General features: G+C 31.9%; 3 protein-coding genes and 1 pseudogene across 4 annotated transcripts in view; 2 read left to right on the forward strand and 2 right to left on the reverse strand.

Annotated features, from left to right (window-relative positions):
• Positions 1–831: 831 nt before the first annotated feature.
• LOC108724148 (uncharacterized) lies at positions 832–1,839 on the reverse strand (annotated as a pseudogene).
• Positions 1,512–9,698, reverse strand: CkIIalpha (casein kinase II subunit alpha). Its single transcript, XM_018450392.1, has 8 exons — positions 9,628–9,698; positions 7,833–8,064; positions 7,638–7,749; positions 7,200–7,412; positions 6,268–6,462; positions 5,726–6,077; positions 5,473–5,566; positions 1,512–1,737 (listed from the first exon to the last, which is right to left on the reverse strand). The coding sequence occupies exons 2-7, from the start codon at positions 7,925–7,927 to the stop codon at positions 5,481–5,483; spliced, it is 1,053 nt and encodes a 350-aa protein (XP_018305894.1). The 5' UTR covers positions 7,928–8,064; positions 9,628–9,698; the 3' UTR covers positions 1,512–1,737; positions 5,473–5,480.
• Positions 9,699–11,077: 1,379 nt separating this feature from the next.
• On the forward strand, positions 11,078–15,168 carry veli (L27 and PDZ_signaling domain-containing protein veli). Of its 2 annotated transcripts, XM_018450394.1 has the most exons (6): positions 11,078–11,153; positions 11,418–11,517; positions 11,640–11,681; positions 11,755–11,867; positions 14,529–14,774; positions 14,849–15,168. In XM_018450394.1, the coding sequence occupies exons 2-6, from the start codon at positions 11,481–11,483 to the stop codon at positions 15,005–15,007; spliced, it is 597 nt and encodes a 198-aa protein (XP_018305896.1). In that variant the 5' UTR covers positions 11,078–11,153; positions 11,418–11,480; the 3' UTR covers positions 15,008–15,168. The 2 variants fall into 2 exon arrangements, with proteins under 2 accessions (XP_018305896.1, XP_018305895.1); XM_018450393.1 differs by lacking the exon at positions 11,078–11,153 and having other exon boundaries at positions 11,217–11,517.
• Positions 15,169–19,880: 4,712 nt separating this feature from the next.
• The window catches only part of TpnC25D (Troponin C at 25D), a 2,362-nt gene continuing 834 nt past the window's right edge, over positions 19,881–21,408 (forward strand). The window contains exons 1-2 of the mRNA XM_018450395.1: positions 19,881–19,990; positions 20,291–20,711. Of these exons, the coding sequence (XP_018305897.1) occupies positions 19,988–19,990; positions 20,291–20,711 (424 nt within the window). The 5' untranslated portion in view covers positions 19,881–19,987. The remainder of the gene's footprint in view (positions 19,991–20,290; positions 20,712–21,408) is intronic.

Consider the following 21,408-nt stretch of genomic DNA (forward strand, 5'->3'; position numbering starts at 1 on the left):
AATGACCTTAAAGGACATGGTCAAGATCAAAGTCAAGGTCATCATCTTACTCCTCGCTTGAAACCATACAACTTTGCTATTGGACATTTTCACCAAAATGCATTCTAACTGAAGATATTAGGGGGGTCCGATACTTTTCGATGACCCTGTATGTATATATACATATATATATATACATAGGGTGAGTCATTTAACTCGGGACATTTGAACATCTTGAAAAGAAAGTATCTTACAGAAAAATATTCCAAACGAAAGTTGTATCGTTTAAAAGGGGATATAAGTAATGGTGAAATCAAATTTCGAGAAAATCGATTTTTCCAAGATAATATAATGGTCATCGTCATTTTTTCAAATGAAATTACATTCTTTACAATAATATTATATTTAAAAATATCATATTTTATTTTTTTTTTGAATAATGATGATAACCATTATACGGCTTTGAAAAATCAGTTTTGTTGAAAATAGATTTTTCCATTATTTTTTTTTTCAAACGATACAAGTTTCATCTGAAATATTTTTCTCTAAAACGCTTTTTTTTTTAACGCAAGATATTTAAGTGGTTCAAGTTAAATCATTACATGCGTGCGTGCGTGCGTGCGTGCGTGCGTGCGTGCGTGCGTGCGTGCGTGCGTGCGTGCGTGCGTGCGTGCGTGTGTGTGTGTGTGTGTGTGTACATATATCAATGTCGTAGGCATTGTGACAAGTTTGTGGTGCTAGTGAATTTATATGTGGTAACTAGTATAGTAAAATTTACCGCAACCTGCTTCCATTCATATCAATTTTTTCTGGTAGAAATTATTAAAAAACGAAAACGTTATATAACAAAAATATATATGTTGAACGAATTTATTTTACGTTGCACTTCTAAATTAATTTTTTATATTTTCGTTGGAAAATAACGGCGGTATCGTTGGATGCACAGAGCAGGTATTTACAGAGTGCAAAGAGTGTATTTGGCTATAACAAACATTTTATTCAACTATTGTTGCATCAGATATAAACGAACATTTTTATTATTGTTAAAAGTATTAAACCGAATGGTTTAAGGTATGTATACAAGTGTGATTTTGTGTGTATTCCGTCGTTGCGTATGAGTGTACATGAATGTGAATGCAAATAAGAGTGGTTTAAATTTTTTGTCACTGCGCGTATTATGTAAAAACACGAGTAATCATCTTTCAAATAAAAATGAATCTAGCTGCATTTTTATGTATCTATAGATTTGCCAAAAACGTAATAACAGTAACATCGGAAAAAATGAAATAGGAAAGCGCATTGCAAATTTTAAAACGGAAGTAATGCACTACCTTCGATATCGCATGCACACCGGCCAATATGGACGGAGCATGTATGTTTATGCGACAAATTTGTATTTTATGCCAGAATCCTAATCTCCCTGACAATTCTCTAAGTACATCGCAAATTTTGAATAATTATATGTTTTTAAAGGAAACAAAATAAAATGCTTCAGTTTTAAATGATAGGATTAATGAAGCCGTTGTTACAAACCAGAATGATTTTCGTGCAGAGAAGAATATACTTGACAATATGAAATATTTGCTGTTGTATTGTTATATTCTGTAGTAGATTGGGATTCAGTTGACAATCGCTGAATTCATAAGAGTTGAGGCAGTTCTTCTGAGAGGGTTAAACACCCACTTCCAATTTCTTCCACGCTTTCCAATCCGTTTGTCCCATGAACCGATACGTTGCTCATTGTTACGCCACGATGATCTGTAATAACCTACTAGTTAAAAAATCGCTTTGACATGAGATTTTTTACTATATACAATATGTTGCACAATTTATGTATGAGTATACGACGTCTTACTTCATTTAATCTCAGTCTCAAGAAAAAAATAAGTTCGATTTCAAAAGTATCCGTTTATACAGGGTGCGTCACATGATTTGGATAAGTTCTAACATCTGTTCCGTTATTACTGCGTTACTAATTATGCAATTTACAATATACAATTACATTTTTTTTTTTCGAAAAGCAACTGCGTATTTTCTTTGTAGCAATTCATTTGATTATTCTGTACATGAAAGTATTAAGGTAATTGTAAAAAATGTCTTGTTTATGAAATATTTGATATCTTATGTAAAAATATAGTAAAATAAAATATAAAATATTTCTTTTTCAAGCATTTTAGCTTGATACTTTTATACGCAAACAGCTGAGTAAAATCTTTTATTTAAAAACAGTGCAATTGCATTTTTCCATTTGCACTTAATAAAAAAATGAATCAATAGAAATATAGATACATTATATCTTTCCAGGAGGAAAGAAGAGGAAGAAAGATGAACTGCTGCAAAAGTTCAGCCAAAAAGAACAGGCCTACTATTCAACTTTTGTTTGTATCATTTTTTGTATCTTTAACAGAACATATTCTAAAACTAGTCCTAATTGTGAAACACGTCTTTATAGTATCAATAATATATTTCCTATAACAGATTGACTAATCTAATATTTTCAAAAATAATTAAGATTATTTTTTATTCATTAAAGGGAATAATAAACGCGACAATAAACACGAATTCGAAGATTTATACAGGTACAGAATACGCCACTGTAACATTATATTGTTGTTTAAATATCACTGTATCAAATACAGAGTGTCCCCGTATAAGTGGTTACACATCTCTTTATCTTGTAAACTTACAGGGATAGACTTAATACACTCGTCAACAAAATTATCGCATAGGTAAATTCATATCAAAATTTCGCATAAATTCAAATAAGCTCCGCGAAAAATGGTCGCATTTAAAAGTTTTTTTTTTATTTTCAAAGGTAAAGTATATATTTTACGAAGCTTTCAATGAATCTATCTTTATCCCTCCATAGCATCTTTTCAAAAATAAAGATTTTTTTTTCGGGGAAATACAGTATATCAAACTTACCTATGTGTGTATCTTATTCAATTACCGCCAGCATTACCCGATGCACACCACGGGAAGGTTGCTGGTCCGATTTTGCGCGCGTGTACATGTGTGTGTGTATGTGTGGGGGGAGGTGGAGGTATGTAGGGATATATTTGCTCTTTAAAATTGTGTATTGTCGCCTCGTCTTCGGATGACCTCTTGTAAACGTGCACGTATATTGATGTAAGCTCTAATTGAAGCCTGAGGAATTTTCCATCATATTCGATGCAATGCTGTTTCCAGTTGCTGCAGATTTGTTATCTCGATGTTTTATCCTGATGTAGGACAACGCTCACCCACATACCGCTAGAATTACAATTAACTTTCTCGAAGAAAACAATATCGAGATGCCACCACGTCCACCAATGAGCGCGGATTTGAATCCCGTTGAACATGTATGGAATATGATGGGAAGAAGACTACGAAGATTAGAGGAACCGTCAACAAATCTGCAGCAATTGGAAACAGCATTGCATCGAATATGATGAAAAATTCCTCAGGCTTCAATTAGAGCTTACATCAATATACGTACACGTTTACAAGAGGTCATCCGAAGACGAGGCGGAAATACACAATTTTAAAGAGCAAATAAATCCCCCCCCCCCCACATATACACACGCACGCACGCATACGTGCGCGCGCGCGCAAAATCGGACCAGCAATCTCCCCGTGGTGTGCATCGGATAATGCTGGCGGTAATTGAATAAAATGCATAGGTAAGTTTGATACACTGTATTTCTTCGAAAAAAAATCGGCTTAAAAAAACAAAGCTTAAATTTTTTTAAATTTGTAAGAGAGAAGTCCATATTTTATAATGGTTATCATGACAGTAAAAAAAAATTTACTCCACCCCGTAAAGTGCGTTAAACTATGCGAATTTCTTAATAATTATAAAAAAAAACCCACGCCCTTATTTTTGAAAAGATGCCAGGTAGGGGTAAGGATAAATTCAAAATTCATTGAAAACTTTGTAAAGTATGGACTTTACCATTGAAAATAAAAAAATGAAAAAAAAAAAACCACTTAAATGCGACCATTTTTCGCGGAGTTACGCTTATTTGAATTTATGCGAAATTTTGATATGAATTTATCTATGCGATAATTTTGTTGACGAGTGTATAATAAAAATAATATAATATATCAAACGATTTTGTATATACATATATGTGTTATATGCCCGTATTCATAGTTAGACCTTGTACTTAAGGCTTCCTTACATTTATCTTTAGATGCTCAATAGCCAATGAAATAATTCGTAAAGTATCTAAAGATAAATTTAAGGAAGCCTTAAATATAAGGCCTGACTATGAATACGGGCATTAGACGAACACACGCACGCACGCACAGGATGCCCCAGAATATTTAGGACAAAGCTCGTGTACGGATAAAGAAAACTGAACTGAATGGAAAAGTTCTATATAATTTTGCAATTTTCACATAGTTAACGAGACCCACCCTATGTCAAATGCAATCGTGATACCGCATAGCACGGAGAGTTATTTTCTTTCGTCGTTGTGCGTAACTATTGTCATTTGTAGTAAACAATTCCACGACCGCCTAGCGATCACGATAGATAGGAGTGTATTTGGCAGTATGACCAAGCAAATAGTAGTTTATTCGGCGGGATCTTTAGAAATTAATAATTAATATCTCGTTAACTATTGCGAAAATCGCAAAATGATAGAAGACTTTTCGAATCAGTTTAGTCTGCTCTATCTGCACATGAAAATTACCCAAATATTCTGGGACATCTCGTATGCATATACAGTCCGCCTAACGACCACTCTTTACATTTTTGCAGAATAAGGTCAAATCAGAAATATGTTCAGATGATAGATGATTTGATACAAGGCACAAATATTAGTAAATATAAAAAAACTCAATCCATTTAAAAATATAATTACGGTCTTTATATGACCATAAAAAATCGGTTTTTCAAAAATTGATTTTACTATTGTTTGTATCCTGTCAAGCCATACAAATTCTATCTGAACATGTTTTTTATTCGATCTTACCCTACAGGTATTAGAAGTGGTTATGTTAAGCGAGATACCCTGTCTTGTGTGCGAGTGTGTGCATGTGTGCGCTCGTATATGGTTATTACTTAATGTTATGTGTCTGGTAATTAACGTATAAAGTGAGTTAATATAACAAATAAACAGTATGTGTATATATAATCAATACTTTCTATTTGTAATGTATTTACAACTTACATTTTTTCTTACTTAAATACAGGTTATATTTCAATGTAAAGTGCAAATAACATTTGTGATTACATCCCTGCACATGGTATCAGGCATAAAAATTTTTATATATATATATATGAATGTATTCGTTCTAGTTTGCTTGTTATATTATTAAATCTAATCATAATGATAGATATAAAATATTGAGCGTAACATTTTTGGAAAAAAAGATACATTGAGAGCGCATATCTCGATGAAATAAGGAAAACATATTTTACAATATTAAATTTCTAGTATATAAGTTAACTATATTATAACTGCATCAAGTTAGTATAGAGGTAGATTAAGGTGGTGACATTACCTGGGCCGCTACTCACCTACAGGCACTGAGCCTGCCATGGGAGTAGGTGATGATGACACCATGGTCAAACGACCCTGTTCTTTTACTATAGGATCTAAAATAGAAGAAAATATGTGATTAAACAAATACACTCTTAAAAAGAATGTTTTCAATACATCTCACTTCAATACATAATATCTCAAAACATATTGTAAGATAATGCAGACAAATAGCAAAAAATATTTGACGAATAATCATGTCGATATATGCTTACAAAAATAAGGATGTTCCATTGCTTCACGTGCAGTTAATCTTTCATAATGATCATAGCGTAAGAGTTTGTCAAGAAAATCCAAACTATCTGGGGACACTAAATGTTGATTCTCCGAATGTACAAAACGTTCCCAACGTTTACGCGAATGTCGGCCTAATATATCGTTAAAACGAGGATCTAATTCAATATGATACTTGTCAAGATATTCGAATAGTTCTTCAGTTCCAAGAACTTTTGCAATTCGAACTAGTTGATCATAATTATCATGTCCATGAAAAAACGGTTCTTTCCTGAATATCATGCTAGCGAGCATGCAACCCAATGACCACATATCTAATGAATAATCATACATCTGTAAAACGTCAAAATATTATTCCAGATTAGTTTACATAAATAAGATTTACATTTAAATGTTTTTTAATGATAGATTTTTATAAAAATAATTAGAATTATTATCCTTCTACTTTTTTTTTCATTTTTTTCTCACCCTTCTAATCCCTTTGCTTTTATTCTGTTATATTTTAATACTGCAAAATACTTACTTGATAATCTACAAGTAATTCCGGGCCTTTAAAATAGCGGGAAGCTACTCGTACATTATATTCTTGACCAGGATGATAAAACTCTGCTAGTCCCCAGTCAATTAATCGTAATTTTCGATTTTCATGGTCTATCATAACATTGTGCGGTTTCACATCTCTGTGCATAATTCCCATACTATGACAATAGTCTAGCGCCTGTGCAGGAACATAAAACAGAAACATTATATAAATATTAGAATATTTTCAATTGTGTCCGATTAGATGGTGCATTAGTTGTACTATTTCAATATGTTATTTATAACAAATATTCACAAGTCCAAAATTAAAAAAAAAATTGTTGAAATTTGCTGATGCATTTGTCATAAGGACAAACAAATTTTTCTACATGTGCCTTTTAAGTAAAATGTCAAATGTACTTTTAAGATAAAATATTATGATTTCCTGAAATTTAAAAAAGGAAGAGAAATGTAAAAATATTAGAACAATTAAAATTATTCACACAAATGTCACAACTGAGTCTTCATACATAAATTGATAAATTCTCAGTTATTAGTATTTAAAATACTTTTGATAAAATAAAAAAAATACATGTAAATAACATTAATAAACTATAAACAAGGAAGAATAAAATTAAATCGTATGAAAGCCATAGACTATCATAATCTATAAACAAATGATTTCTTTAAATTGTTTTAGACCATGTGTAACAATTTTAACTTTCATCCAAAATATCTTGTATGGATGTAAGGATACAGCAAAAAGCAAAATTAAGATAATAATTGTCTCATAGCTTCGATATGAAAAATATAATAATTCAACTTTTTAACTCTTTTTCGGACCCATGATATACACCTACATCTATCAACAAACAATTATCTCGATGTTCACCATCAACTGATATTTAGTTCCATTGCACTTAACAATACACGCACTTTTAATAATTCATAGAGGTAGTATCTTATGTCGTAGTCAGTTAACGTCTGATATAATTGCTTGAAATCTGTGTTGTTGACATGTTCGAAAATCAGTGCCGGTGTCCTTGAAACTGGATCTTTAACAACTGCTTGGAGTGTAATTATGTTGGTCCCACCTTTAAGATTTTCTAAAATTTTTATTTCCCTTTTTATTTTCTTCTTTTTAACAGGCTGTAACAAATAAAAAATTATTATTACTTTTAGCTTTCAGTTTATATCAAATATTTATTCATAATATGATATATAACATGACTATGAACATAGTCAGTCTTACTATAAATGCTTCGAAACATTTGATTGATAATTAAAAGAAAGAATTTTATGAATTGACTAATTAAAGAATGCTTTCAATTAAAAAAAAAAATTTGTAGCATTATATTGACCACTCTATCATACCTTCAATATTTTTACAACACAATTTTCATTGTTTGTAACATTTATGGCCTCAAATACTTCGCTATATTTACCCCTGCCTAATTTTCTCACTAACTGATAATCATCTTGTTGCCTAAAAAAAATATATATATATATATAAAGTAAATAAAATAACATATTATAATAGTGATATCATATTGTTGTGATAAATCTTACCCCCAATCGACAACATAAGATTCGTAATCCCAGTATTCTCTTGGTTTATGTGAATTTACATCAGCATAGACACGTGCTCTACTCGGTAAAGCCATTCTCAAAGAAGTATTATTATCGATAAGTGTCTTGTTGAATGGTATACTATCTCGACTGTCTATTCCAAACCTAGAGCTATTAGTAACTTTAACTTCCTTGCTTATCCAGCTACGTGCATGTGAGAACAGTATTGAACCTAAGCAATTTATATAATTCTGTTGAATGTTTACATTAATAAAAAATATGAAGAATAATTTAAAGAAGAAATCAATTGAATTGCTACAATAAATAATATAATAGTAAATTCGATTGTGTGCACTAGTATGCACTGATGCATATAAAAGCTACTGTATATTGATTTAATCTAGGTGTAAAACTAAAATGCAAATATAAAATACATTTCAAATTAAAATACATGTTTTATCTAACAACACAATAAAGTATATTGTAAATTTCGCAATTTAATCTGGTTTATATTTATACTAAACACACATTTTTATATTAATCTGTGTACGGCAGTTTTAATATATGCCATGTACCCATTGATAAGGAGAGGCTATGCTCTAATTTTCACTGATTTTGATAAAACTTGCAGTAATGTTAGAGGTGAATATGAAACCAACATCTGTAAAGCTATTTTAAATGGATCTTAGAAGCCAAGTATATAATGAATTGAACATAGATACTTTATATGTGTATTAGTATATACTATTATCATAGGAAGACATACCAACAAGCTACTGTCGATCAGCAGTTAGCGTGCTGAACTGTGATGCCATAGGATGCTGGTTCGAGTGTGATCAATGATGAATGGAATGAAGAATAGTCAATAAAGCTGTTTTTGTGTCCTCTGCAGATTTCCATTGAACCATTTTTTTGTATTGTATAATCATTAGAAATGTTTAAAATAATCATGAGGTGAGAAAAAACTCGATCTATAAAGCCATAATTAATTATTAGTATAAAACAGCTTCCTTAAAATCCATTTGAAGGAACAGTTCTATAGTTGTTGGTTTTTAGTCGCCTCTTAACATCGTTGCAAGTTTGATCAAAATCAATGAAGCCAAAACATAGCCTCTCCTTGTGAGTGCATCTAATTTGTTATGACAATAATAAGTTAGTAAGTTCTATATATAGTATGTGCGTGTGTGTGCGTACGTGCGTGCGTGTGTGTGTCTTAAAGGAATATGAAAAGCTTGAAAAATATAAATTCATTGATTCATTTCTTTCTCTCTCTCTCTCTCTCTCTCTCATTATTTTAAAGTTTATTACAAAGGTACGCATAATTTATTTTAAAGATATTAAAGATTCAAAATCTCGAGACAGATGCAAATTTGCTATGATTAAAAAACAGTGCCAAAAATTTTATAAAGATGTATTTTGAACTGGCAAAAAATAAATATGAGTGTGATAAAAATATGCAGACAGAAATATAAATCTGAGTTTTTATTAATTACGATTAAGAGAGAGCGTATTATTATATTTTCGTTTATCAATTATAATGCTAGAATTTTGCATATATTCAAAGATATATTTCAAAGTTTTGTTTCGGAGGCACAAAAAGTCGTATCAAAATAAAATTAAATTTCTAACTGATTCGAGGAATCGCGAGAGTTACAAGATGAATATACTACCGACCAACGGAAGAAAAGTACGCAAAAGCATATAAGAGGTGTATAAGGCACGTATACACATGTACTCAGTAAATTACACGCCATCATGATCAAGGAATAGATGTAGACCCATTTAGGAGACTCACCTAAACCATTCCGAACCTGAATATTGATCGGATTCAACACGACGGATTCCTGGATTCGTTGGGAGTATACAAAAATCACTCACGAAGTTGCTAAGGCCGCGCGAACGCGTGAAACTCCAGATTTTTTAGGGCGGCCGGCTTCTCAAACGAGCGAGGTGCAAGATGGCAGCCGGCAACCCGCCACAAACTTCAAAAGTCTAGACCGGAAACCCTTCGTGCCGTGTCAACGAAAGTTTATAGCCTATATTCAGAACGCGCTTTTATCGATAAAAGCGTGCTTTTGAGTGATATTCATAGGCCGGTATTCATAGTCGGTTCTTACTTCAAGACCGTCTTAGGCTGGAATCAGACTACGCATTGAAGATTGAGATTGAAGAGTGAAGATTGAAATTTGACCAATGAGGACAAAGGGATTTTAGCTTCTATTATTTTGATTGGTCAAATTTCAATCTTTCAATCGTCAATCTCAATCTTCAATGCATAGTCTGATTCCGGCTTTAAGTAATGTCTTAAGATGCTAATGCGGTCCTTTGATTGGTTCATGACACCTCAAGGCTGAACTTAAGACGGTCTTAAATATAAGATCTGACTATGAATACCGGCTATAGTCCGTTCTTATTTTAAGACCGTCTTAAGTATTGTCTTAAGATGCTGATACGGCTCTCTGGCCGATTCAGCATTCATAGTCGGTTCTTATAGCATATTCGATTTATTACTGACTCGACCCAACTCCAACAAATTAAGCTATCCACGTTTGCTGTCTTCTTCGAAACTTCTTTGCCATTTTATATTTTTTATAAGAAATAATCGTGCTGTTTTCGCTTTCATCTTTTCCTACAAGAATCAAATAAAAAATATTTAATATATATAAAACAAAACATACAAGGTTAGAGATGTATGCAAAACCATCATTATAATCTAATATAAAATAATTTAACATACATGTAATTACAATACTTAGAGATGACATTTTCCACCTTTTCGATGCTCCTTTTAGTTGAATTTTTTCAATATTATTCTTAATCGCTAATGATCACTGGTGATTGACAGTACGAAAAATTTCCGTTTCCGAACAATATGCCCCATGGGAAGCCAGGCTACTTAAAATCGGAACGGAACGATGCTGATTGGTTGTCCCTACAACTTCACCTTTCCGATTCCGTGTTCCGATTCCGTTTTCCGTGCCCATGGGACAGTACCCTTATTCGTAATATCAATTTCAACCAGTTGAAATTTTCGATTTCTGCTAGAGGATCTCTAGGGTACCTCGACGCGAAAAAGGGGCGTAGTTTTCAAGTTCTGAACACACTATAAGCCTGTTCTTTTTGGCTGAACTTTTTGCACCGTTCATCTTTTCTCTTTTTCTCTCCAACGCGTGGAGAGAAAAGGAAGAAAGATGAACCGTGCAAAAAGTTGAGCCAAAAAGAACAGACCTGATGTTACTTCACAGTTCTACCAAGCTCCCAACACTGGCCGCATCGTTTATTGTAGATTGTTCACTGTAGACCTTCATCTCATCGATTTGAGTGAGTGAAGAGTTCTTCTCGGTTAAAGAAATAGGGAACAGAGAGTACGAATTTTAACCTATCAGAAGTTGTGTATTTAGTATGGTTTTCGATAGGTTGAAATTCTTATGAAATTCTTATTCTGTTTCCTGTTCCCTATTTGTTCGATTATGCACAGTTGAAATTGACCTATTTATAATCGAAAGAACGATCAACATTACTTAAATATAAATTTTGCAGTGGCAAATAAAAACCTTAAACTGTATTTTTATCACTGTTTTGTAGTATATACATACGCAAACAGAAGTATAACTGAGAAAGAAAATCACAAATTGTTATAACAAAAATATGGCTACCATGGGCGAGCCTCTCACTTTAGCAAGAGGTAAGTTTTTACTAATCAGTTTCACAAATTGACAAAAATATGCTGTTACAATATACGGATGACATTCGATGATTATATTGTAGTAATTATACTGAAATTACATGAAATTTTATCCTTTGTAGATATCAAAAGATCTATAGAATTATTAGATAAACTACAGAAAGGTAAGCAATTGTAGGATAAAACATTTTATGTATTTTAACAATTATCTAATTTTACAAGATTAATTTTCTTTAGGAGGAGAGGTTCCTACAACAAAGTTAGCAGCATTACAGAAGGTGTTACAAAGTGATTTTCTAAGTGCAGTACGAGAGGTATATGAGCATGTTTACGAGACTGTCGATATTCAGGTGAGAATATAAGCAGTAGATAACCAATTCTTAATATTTGTTATTAGTTGTTTTCCATTTAAGTACACCGATTCTCAGATAATTCTCACTTGTGACGTCATAACTCAGTTGAATGCGCGTTCCTTTTGCATTCTGACAAGTGAGATTCAACTGAGTTTTTACCTACAATCTGTACAAGATCGAAACCGTGTGCTTTAATGAGTCTCGTAAACTCACTTCAGAGTGAGGTTATGAACCTGTGTGTTGACATGGGATAACTTTTTACCAAAGTAAGCAAGTAGTGACGTCATTAAGCTGAGTATAAAATACTCGGCTCACTTCAGACTCAGTTTCACTTGTGTGTAATGGAAAGCAGCTATTAATAGTTACAAGTAATTTATGAAGGATACGGGCTCGCTCACCGATTTTGATGAAATTAGGCTCATTTGACGCGTTTTTGTACGGAATGAACGAATCTGGGAAAAAAAGGTGTCGCTTTGCTCTGTGGATCAAGATATTAAGCATTAAAATTGACGACTATTCAGGTTAGGAAATCTGTCACATCGATGGGGCGGGAGGGTATAGAAGGTTACACAAATTCTCTATTTTATAAACATAAATTTTCTATTTTAAAAATAAATCCTCTGCTTTAAGAAAAACACATTATTTTCTATTTTTGTTTTTATAGTAGAGAATTTGTTTTTAAAACAGAAAATTTGTGTTTTTAAAGCACTGACAAATATTTGACCAATTTTTTTTTGGTAATTATTTAGAATACGGATCCCCCCCTAGAATCTTAATAAAAATGTACTCATTCGATGCGTTTTTGCGCAAAACGAAAGAATCTGGCAAAAAAACGTGGCGGTCGGCTTCTTGAATTAAATTATTAAACGTTAAAGTTTAAGACTTTAGAAGTTAAGATATCTGTCATCTCCACTCGATACAGCGCTATATATACATTCTGCAAGTTCTTTTTAGCTGAACTTTTGCACCGGTTCATTTTTTTTCCTTTTCTCTCCAGGAGGAAAGAAGAGGAAGAAAGCTGAACCGGTGCAAAAGTTCAGCTAAAAAGAACAGGTCTAATTACACAAATTCTCTGCTTCACAAACACAAATTCATTGCTTTAAAAATAAATTCACTGTTTTAAGTACACAAATTTTTTGCATTAGCAATGAATTTGTGTAATTAAAGCAGAACATATACATAGAGCTGTATTGAGTAATATGTAATATTACTATAGACTTGCCTCGGTAGTCTAAAGGTTTAGGGCGCTTGTACGGAATACAAGAGATCCGGGTTTGACTCCCAGCCGAGGTAATATTTTTCACAATAAATTTATTTACAGTTTTTCAGCACATTAACATCTTTCTAATATGACACCAGATTGAACATCAAAATTATTAAAATTTGCTTGTCAATTTAATTTGTGATATTACAGTAGTTTAATTGCGTTTATAAGTCCGGAAAACCAAATCGGCTTGCAGTTCGAACGACTACAAATATGGTATTTATACATATATGTACATATACTATATAGTATATGTACATATATGTATAAATAATTCACATTGTATTATTTAAAGCATTAAAGATCCAGCTTCGACCGTTATAGGCTTTAATATTCTTATTTATTATATATTATGTTGTCTGTAATGTTGTAAAGAAAAGTTTCCTAATAAATTATAAATTTTTTTTAACACAATAGCAATAATAAAATGCATTGTTTAAAATGTAAATCCAATATATCTTCAATTTATAGCCATTCATGCATATTAAAAAAAACATTTTCAGGTTACTCAATAACTAAATTTTTTGGACAGCTGACACTTGAACTATTTTTTTTTGTAGTTTGGAATGTCAATTTTAAGACATTGAACCATATTTTTCCTTTGCATTTTTGTATGAAAAAGTGTATTTTTTTCATTTTGTTAACTATATTTAATTACAACAATTTATATACAATGTTATAAATAATTATAAAGATACAACTTTACAAATACTTTCTAAGATGTCAAAATATATATGTAAAAATCGCTTAATAATTTTTATATACTATACTTGTAAAAGTGATAAAAATTAATCCAGGATACGAAAGACCCATCATGTGTAGTAAGGATGCCAAAAACTAAGGTGTGTACTAAGGGTTAATGCTTGCGGGACGTCGAGTAGCTGCGTTCGTAGCACGCTCGACTTGTGATTTTCCGTTCCGCGTTCGATCCCAGGCGCCCCGCATATCGCTGTTTATTGACAAAATTTAATTGTGTCCTACTGTTGGAAGGCTTAAGGCCGTTGTACGAGTTGTACAAGGAGCTTAAAATTGTACAATAAGAAATAATTGTATAATAAGAAAAAAAGAATTCTGTTTACACACGAGTTTGATTGACAGTGTAATGAATTTTTGGTATAGTGCCTTTGCGCCATATTGCCCAAAGGCATTATACCAAAGGTTAGGATAAAAGGCGTCTAATTTCCCTCACTCGAGGGAAAATTTACAAAATAAAATAACTTTAATGCTTAATATCTCGGAGCAGAGTCACACTTTTTTCTGCCAAATTCGTTTATTTCGTATAAAAATGCGTCAAATGAGCCTAATTTCATAAAAATCAGTCAATAAGTCCGTCTCCTTCATATTTACCTAATATAATTACAATTGTTGATAATTAATTCATAATTATTGTAAAGGGATCACAGGATGTACGTGCATCTGCAACAGCAAAAGCAACTGTTGCTGCTTTTGCAGCTAGTGAAGGTCATGCACATCCACGTGTAGTCGAATTACCTAAAACAGAAGAAGGACTTGGTTTTAATGTGATGGGAGGTAAAGAACAGAATTCGCCGATTTATATATCTCGCATTATCCCTGGTGGTGTTGCTGATAGACACGGTGGTTTAAAACGTGGAGATCAGCTTTTATCTGTTAATGGAGTGGTTGGTAAAAATGTTATCTTTTTTATTTATTTATTAGAAAGCATATTTTACAATAATAAAATAATTTGTTTTAGTGTGTCGAAGGTGAAAATCATGAGAAGGCAGTGGAATTACTAAAGCAAGCTCAAAATTCTGTAAAATTAGTAGTTCGTTATACTCCACGTGTTCTCGAAGAAATGGAATTACGTTTTGATAAACAGAGAGCTGCTCGTAGGCGTCAACATATGCAATAAATATAAATGCAAAATATTTAATTCTCACTTAAAAAATGCAAATTTATTGGCTATAGTCTACCTATACGTCTATACATTTAAACTATTTATGCTTTATGTTATTAGTTATAATTTGGCTAGTGTACAACTGAATTATATCCGTATATTTATCCATCAATAAATGTAACACATATTATCTACATATTTTTCTCATGCTTTTGTTCTCATCCTATGTTTATGTGATCAATTTTGAAGTATATTAAATATTACATTTTCGTATATTTTATGGAATATCTTGCTAATCTACTATTTCGCGTACAAAGGGAACTTTCCAGCAAAGGCACAAATCGACACAAGAATCATTCTATCTTTGTTTCTTACTGATTATCGAACAAGAACAGGATGACTTTTGTGTCAATTTGTGTCTCTTTGCTGGAAAGCTCCCAAATTGTAGTAATTAAGGGTGAGTTTCGAATTACGCACAAAGCGCATGATGCATCATTTGTCCTTGTTGTTTACCAAATAATAAAGAAGGATAAAATGATTTTATGCGCTTCATGCGTAATTCGGAACGCATCCTAATGCTGGTGTCTCATGAGGCGTATTTGCCGCGTATCTCGTAACCGCGTAATCAATCAGTAATCAATAAGGGTATAGCGGGGAGCACAGACTCTTCCATAACGCATAACACGTAATGCATAAGAAAATGTACCAATCAAAGCCCTCCGTTTCCTTCCTTTCCAATTTGAAATAAAGAATTCTGATTGATTGAATTTCTTATGCATTACATGTTATGCGTTATGCAAAAGTCTGTGCTCCCCGCTTATATCCACACAAATTTGCATAGCCGCATAAAAGTATGTACATATAAAGAAAATTATCCAATTGTATTTCTCATATAAAGATGCATGTAGAATGTGATTGGATAATTTTCGTTATGCATACGTTTTATGCGGCTATGTAAGTTTGTGTGGATACCTTAGAACATATACTATTGGAAGAGGAATAGGGCGCTGAACGTGAAGCCAACATCTGTGCGAGAGAGAAAGGTAGAGAGGTCCTAATGTTCGCAATGCGCATGCGCATCACCGTCGTCTGTGTGAATTGTTACAGTTCGCGCAATTAATGCCTTCCCAGCCTATGACATCACGTCCACTGGTGAGACATCGCGTTTATCTTTTCGGTTGTTTTCACGTTCATGGCCGTAGTCGGACAAACCAGACTAACCAATAGAGATTGGAGAAACTTGCGTATTGTCGATAATTCCGTCTGACTATGACCATGAACGTGAAAATAACCGAGAAAGTAACGCGCAATGTCAAAACAAGGCATTAATTGCGCGAACTGTACAGTTGGTTTAGTGTTTCTAAAGGCCATCACACGTACAAAAATTTTAGTCGTAATCGTAAGGTCGCAAGTAAATCGACCAATCACAAACAAAATTACGATCTCGCGTTTAAAAACGCTCGACTGTGATTGGCCGATTTGCTTACGGCCTTACGATTACGATTAAAATTTTTGTACGTGTGATGGCCTTTACACATTCGTACATTACACAGATGTGTAAAAGCTATGGCACACACTTTCCGTAACAGTAACCATAAGACGTACCATAAGAATCAGCCAATTAGAATTAAAAGTTCAAAAGAATTCTCGACTGTGATTGGTTGATTCTTACGGTACGTCTTATGGTTACTGTTACGGAAAGTGTGTGCTATAGCCTTTAAGCAGTAAAACGTAAGTAGTAAGCGAATTAACCAATCAGACAGTAGAGTCCATAACATAAGCAGTAGCGAATCCAATGTTGATTTCCTTACCGTTTACGTCTTACTGCCTTAAGTTTTTTGTGTGCCAGGACCCTAAGGGTCGACAGGAGTGAGAAGCCAACTCAATTATACCTCATTTGTGGTGCAACTACAATATCTGCACTTTACCCTTGTGAAAAAGTTTTACTGAAATTACTTCACGTTTTGGAACATTTCAGCGAAATTACTGAAAATTTGCTGAAACTTCACTGAAAGTGAATTTTTCAGCTAATATACTGAAAAATCACTGAAATCCAACCGAAATTTCTCTGAAATTCTTGCTGAAATTTGTCTGAAAATTTTTCTGAAATTTTGTTGAAAATTAATTTTTCAGCTAAAAATCGCTGAAATTAAACTGAAATTTTTTTTGAAATGCTGAAATTTTGTTGAAAAGTGTTCCAAAATGTGAAATAATTTCAGCAACATTTTTCCACCAGGGTATCAGACAGAGACCATGGCTGTGTTCCAAAATTGACTGCCAGTACTGAAAATCTATAGTGCACGTAAACTGTAGCATTTTCAGTGCTGATAGTAAAGGAACACAGCCCATATACTGTCTCGTAGAAGAAATATTTTGCTATGAAATTCGTTTTGGCTTATATTATATTTTACAAAGCTACAAAGCCTGTTAAAGGATCAAATTTTGCAATTTCATTCTTAAAGACATTTTAATGAATAAAATGGCTATTCTCCTTATTTATGGTGCAGATACCTATCTTTTTTTTTATGCTGATATCTTATCTGCAAGAAATAACCATACTAAAAAAAATTACTTCACAAGTTACATAATATTACATGATAAAATTATCTAATTAAAACATGTAAATCACGTAACGGATTGTTTTAAATCAGTACGTGATTTTAAAATGATGTAATTTGAAAAATCACATGATATTAGAAATAATTTCATCCATCATGTGATTTTATAATTATATCGAATTTTTAAGAATTGAATGATAGAAATAGAAGAAAAAAGAACATTATGTGATTTTTTAAAATACGTAATTTTAAAATCACGTACTGATTTGAAACAATCCGTTACATGATTTACATGTTTTGTATGATTTTATCATGCAACTGTGTGACATGATTTTTTTCTGTAGGGAATATTACGTCATAAACCTTTTTGATTTCTTTTTTTATGCTGCGAAGGCGCGTACAGAGCCGGTGTTTGCAAATTGATTCTTGAAAATGTTTTAATAATAAATTTTTATTTTGCTCTTTTCCCAAAAAAATCGCTCTGTATGAGCCTTCAGAAGTCTTTCTTGATTACAAATATCGCAATTAAAACGCGATTCATGTAATATTTTAGCCATAATTTCAGCATAAAGAAATTCATTATACATAAGTGCAGGTCTAGGTCATTTATACTATAGTTTTTCTTCTCGAAGAAATAATATTTCCTTATGAAATTTTTTATTAGGATTTCTTTCTTATATTATTGGGAAGGTTCGTACACAGCCGGGTTTTGCAAATTGATTCTTGAAAATTTTTTAATAATTAAATTATGTACACCTTAACTGTACTATAGTACACATCGAGTAAGATATCAGAACAAATATTTATTTTGCTTTTTTTCCAAAAAAATCGCTCTGTACAAGCCTTCAGGAGCATTTTCTGATTACAAATTCGCAATTAAAACGTGATTCATCCGTATTTAGTCTTAATTTCAGCATAAAGAAATTCGTCTTCTAGAAGTCTCCATATTTTAACTGTTTTAAATCACATAAAATTTAAAATTATAAATGTAATTCGAAATCGCGTATTTATACGATATAAAATGACACGCGACATCATAATGTGATATATCATATTCACTACAATTCTTAAGGGAAACCGATGTACAATTTTTCAAATCATTTTTAAATGAAGAAAATATCTCCTATTCTTTCTTTACCTGGAAATTACGCGAATGGTGATGAATGGTTTGCGAGAGGCGAGACAGAAGCCAAAAGGTGCCCGATATATTTTTACATCATTCTAGCAGCATGCTAAATAGATAGTAACGCGTTGTAACGGATTGCAACCACAGAATGCGTAGGCAGTGGTCTAAGAACGGCAATACGTTGCCCTATTTCAAACTTGAAATATCACTACGGCGAAATGATTCGAGCGAAGCTAATTTTTGTTTCTATCTCAATATATATGATTGGAATTATATAATTTCTCTACTTTTATCATGTAAATATAAAAATAAAAATCGCTATACTGCAGTTATGTAAATGACTATCAATATGATCGTCTCTCTCTCTCTCTCTCGCTCGCTCTCTCTCTCTCTCTCTCTCTCTCTCTCTTCTCATACATGTACAACTCATTTATACATGTTACGAATACTGTTTTAATATATACCGTTTGCTTATTGTAATTGCTATCTTGAGCACCCGAAACATTAAACGTGTCAATAGATAATTATTACAATTTTTCACAAGATGTTACAATAAATATCACAAAAAGTTAGAAAAAAATTGATACTCCCATAGTTAAAAAAAATTTCATAATATCTTTCATAATATTTTTAAGAATAATATTTTTAATAATATTTTTTAGATTTTAAATTTGAAGATTTCTAAAAAAATATCTTAAACTTGTTTAAATTTTGCAAATTATATAGAATGATAGAGAGAGAGAGAGAGAGAGATATCTTAGAATATTTCGGAATTCATGTTATACTCCATAAAAAATTTTAGCAGAAATGTAGACTGTTTTAGTATTTCTGAAAAGTATTCTAATGTGTGTAACAAATCTTAGAAATTTTCTAGAAATTAGTTATGAAATTTACATAGAAATTCTGAAAAATTATGTGAACAATTATGTGAACAAAAAGAAAATTTTTCAGGAAGAATATAATGAGGACTACCTCTACGCTAAACATTTATTCGATGAAGGCAATTATCACAAAATCTGTTAGTTACATCGAAACTTATTAGTAATCATGCGATATAATAGCATTTATATGACCTTCATATAAACGACACCGTGACTGTGGTATTCACTTATAACATATTTCATTTTTCGTCGGCGTCGCCGCTCTATTTTTGCATGCGTCGTCTTTCTAGCTGCTTTAGCAGATACGGACAGGAAGTCTTTATACCGGGACGGAAGAATCAATTCTCTTCAAGTTCGGCGGCGTTCGTTCTCCATTGTGCATCATTGGTGGTTTGCCTAATACGGTGTAAAAGTTTCCTTATTGGTTGTCATGGTAAGATTGAAGAGATAAATTGAAAAATAGTTTGTATACCGAAAAAATATACCTATAAATTAAACATTCAAGTAGCAAAAAACGGTTATAAATTCCATATTATTTAAAAAACACTCCAAAATGTTCTTATTTTTTAGATGGATAGAAAATTATTATAACAAATTATAACATTTAAAATAATTTAAAAAGTTTAAAAATTATTTTAAAAAGGTTCAGATATCTCAACTGTTAACATTTTCATAATCTTTTTTTATTATAAATAAAAGTAAACTTAATATAAATTCGAAACTTTGTTCATAGGAGGAAGATGATCAAAAAGTGGCTGTGATGCGTAAGGCGTTCCAAATGTTCGATACAACGAAAAGTGGTTTCATTGAGACTATGAAAATCTCAACGATATTAAATACAATGGGACAATTGTTTGATGATGGCGAATTAAATACTTTAATTGAAGAGAATGATCCTGAAGGTTCTGGTAAAGTAAATTTTGACGGTTTTTGCAAGATCGCCGGTCGGTTTCTTGAAGAGGAGGATGCGGAAGCAATGCAGGAGGAGCTGAAAGAAGCGTTTCGATTGTACGATCGTGAAGGTAATGGATACATTACCACAGCTACATTGAAAGAGATTTTAGCGGCTCTCGACGACAAACTTACTAGTTCCGATCTTGATGGAATAATCGCGGAGATTGACACAGACGGTTCCGGTACAGTGGATTTTGATGGTATGTAATATATATTATACTAAACAAGTATATATAGAATATTAGTAATATGATTAATATGTCATATACAAGGTGTCCTATTTGAAGTTTCAGACGCAAATATCTTCCAAACTATTCGTTATTCCAAAAAATGTTTTAAGTGGAATTGATTTTTTTTCGAGGGACATCTTTCAATGATCACAGATTCTCTCTAAGGTCCGATTTTATAATATATGGTTACCTAAAGATTAAAAGGTAACTAAGAAATTCATGAATGAATTTTATTGATGAATCTGTTGGTAACCTTTAATCTTTAGGTAACCATATATTGTGAAAACGGACCTAAGTGGACATGCTTCCAAGATTTCAAACTTTTATTTTTTTTTCAGATGGAATTATATAATTTCATTATATAATATTATTAAAATGGATAATTTCTTAAATAACCAACTATGTGTTTTACCAATTGATTCATCTTATTATTCTATTCATAAAAGTATTAAGGTACAATCATCAACAAATTAGTAGTTTACAAAATATTTAATATTTCATGTAAATATGTGCAAGAGTAAAGTATAAAATGTCTTGTAAACTATTAATTTTTTGATATATCTACTTTAATATTTTTATATCCCAGATAGTACAATATTTATAAAATATTTACAAAATATTTATAAATATTTATAAGGTTTATTTTAAATATTTTGTAAATATTTTT

The sequence above is a fragment of the Mycetomoellerius zeteki genome, unplaced genomic scaffold (assembly GCF_001594055.1).
Source record: "Mycetomoellerius zeteki isolate Tzet28-1 unplaced genomic scaffold, Tzet1.0 scaffold28, whole genome shotgun sequence".
Taxonomy (NCBI): Eukaryota; Metazoa; Arthropoda; class Insecta; order Hymenoptera; family Formicidae; genus Mycetomoellerius; species Mycetomoellerius zeteki.

Coding starts and splice junctions, on each gene's coding strand:
- veli (XM_018450394.1), top strand. CDS start 11,481: ATGGCTACCATGGGCGAGCCTCTCACTTTAGCAAGAG. Junction 11,518..11,639: donor GCCTCTCACTTTAGCAAGAG/GTAAGTTTTTAC, acceptor TATCCTTTGTAG/ATATCAAAAGATCTATAGAA. Junction 11,682..11,754: donor ATTAGATAAACTACAGAAAG/GTAAGCAATTGT, acceptor AATTTTCTTTAG/GAGGAGAGGTTCCTACAACA.
- CkIIalpha (XM_018450392.1), bottom strand. CDS start 7,927: ATGGCTTTACCGAGTAGAGCACGTGTCTATGCTGATGTAAATTCACAT. Junction 6,463..7,199: donor ACCTCTATGAATTATTAAAA/GTGCGTGTATTG, acceptor GTTCCTGCACAG/GCGCTAGACTATTGTCATAG. Junction 5,567..5,725: donor AATGGAACATCCTTATTTTT/GTAAGCATATAT, acceptor CTTCTATTTTAG/ATCCTATAGTAAAAGAACAG.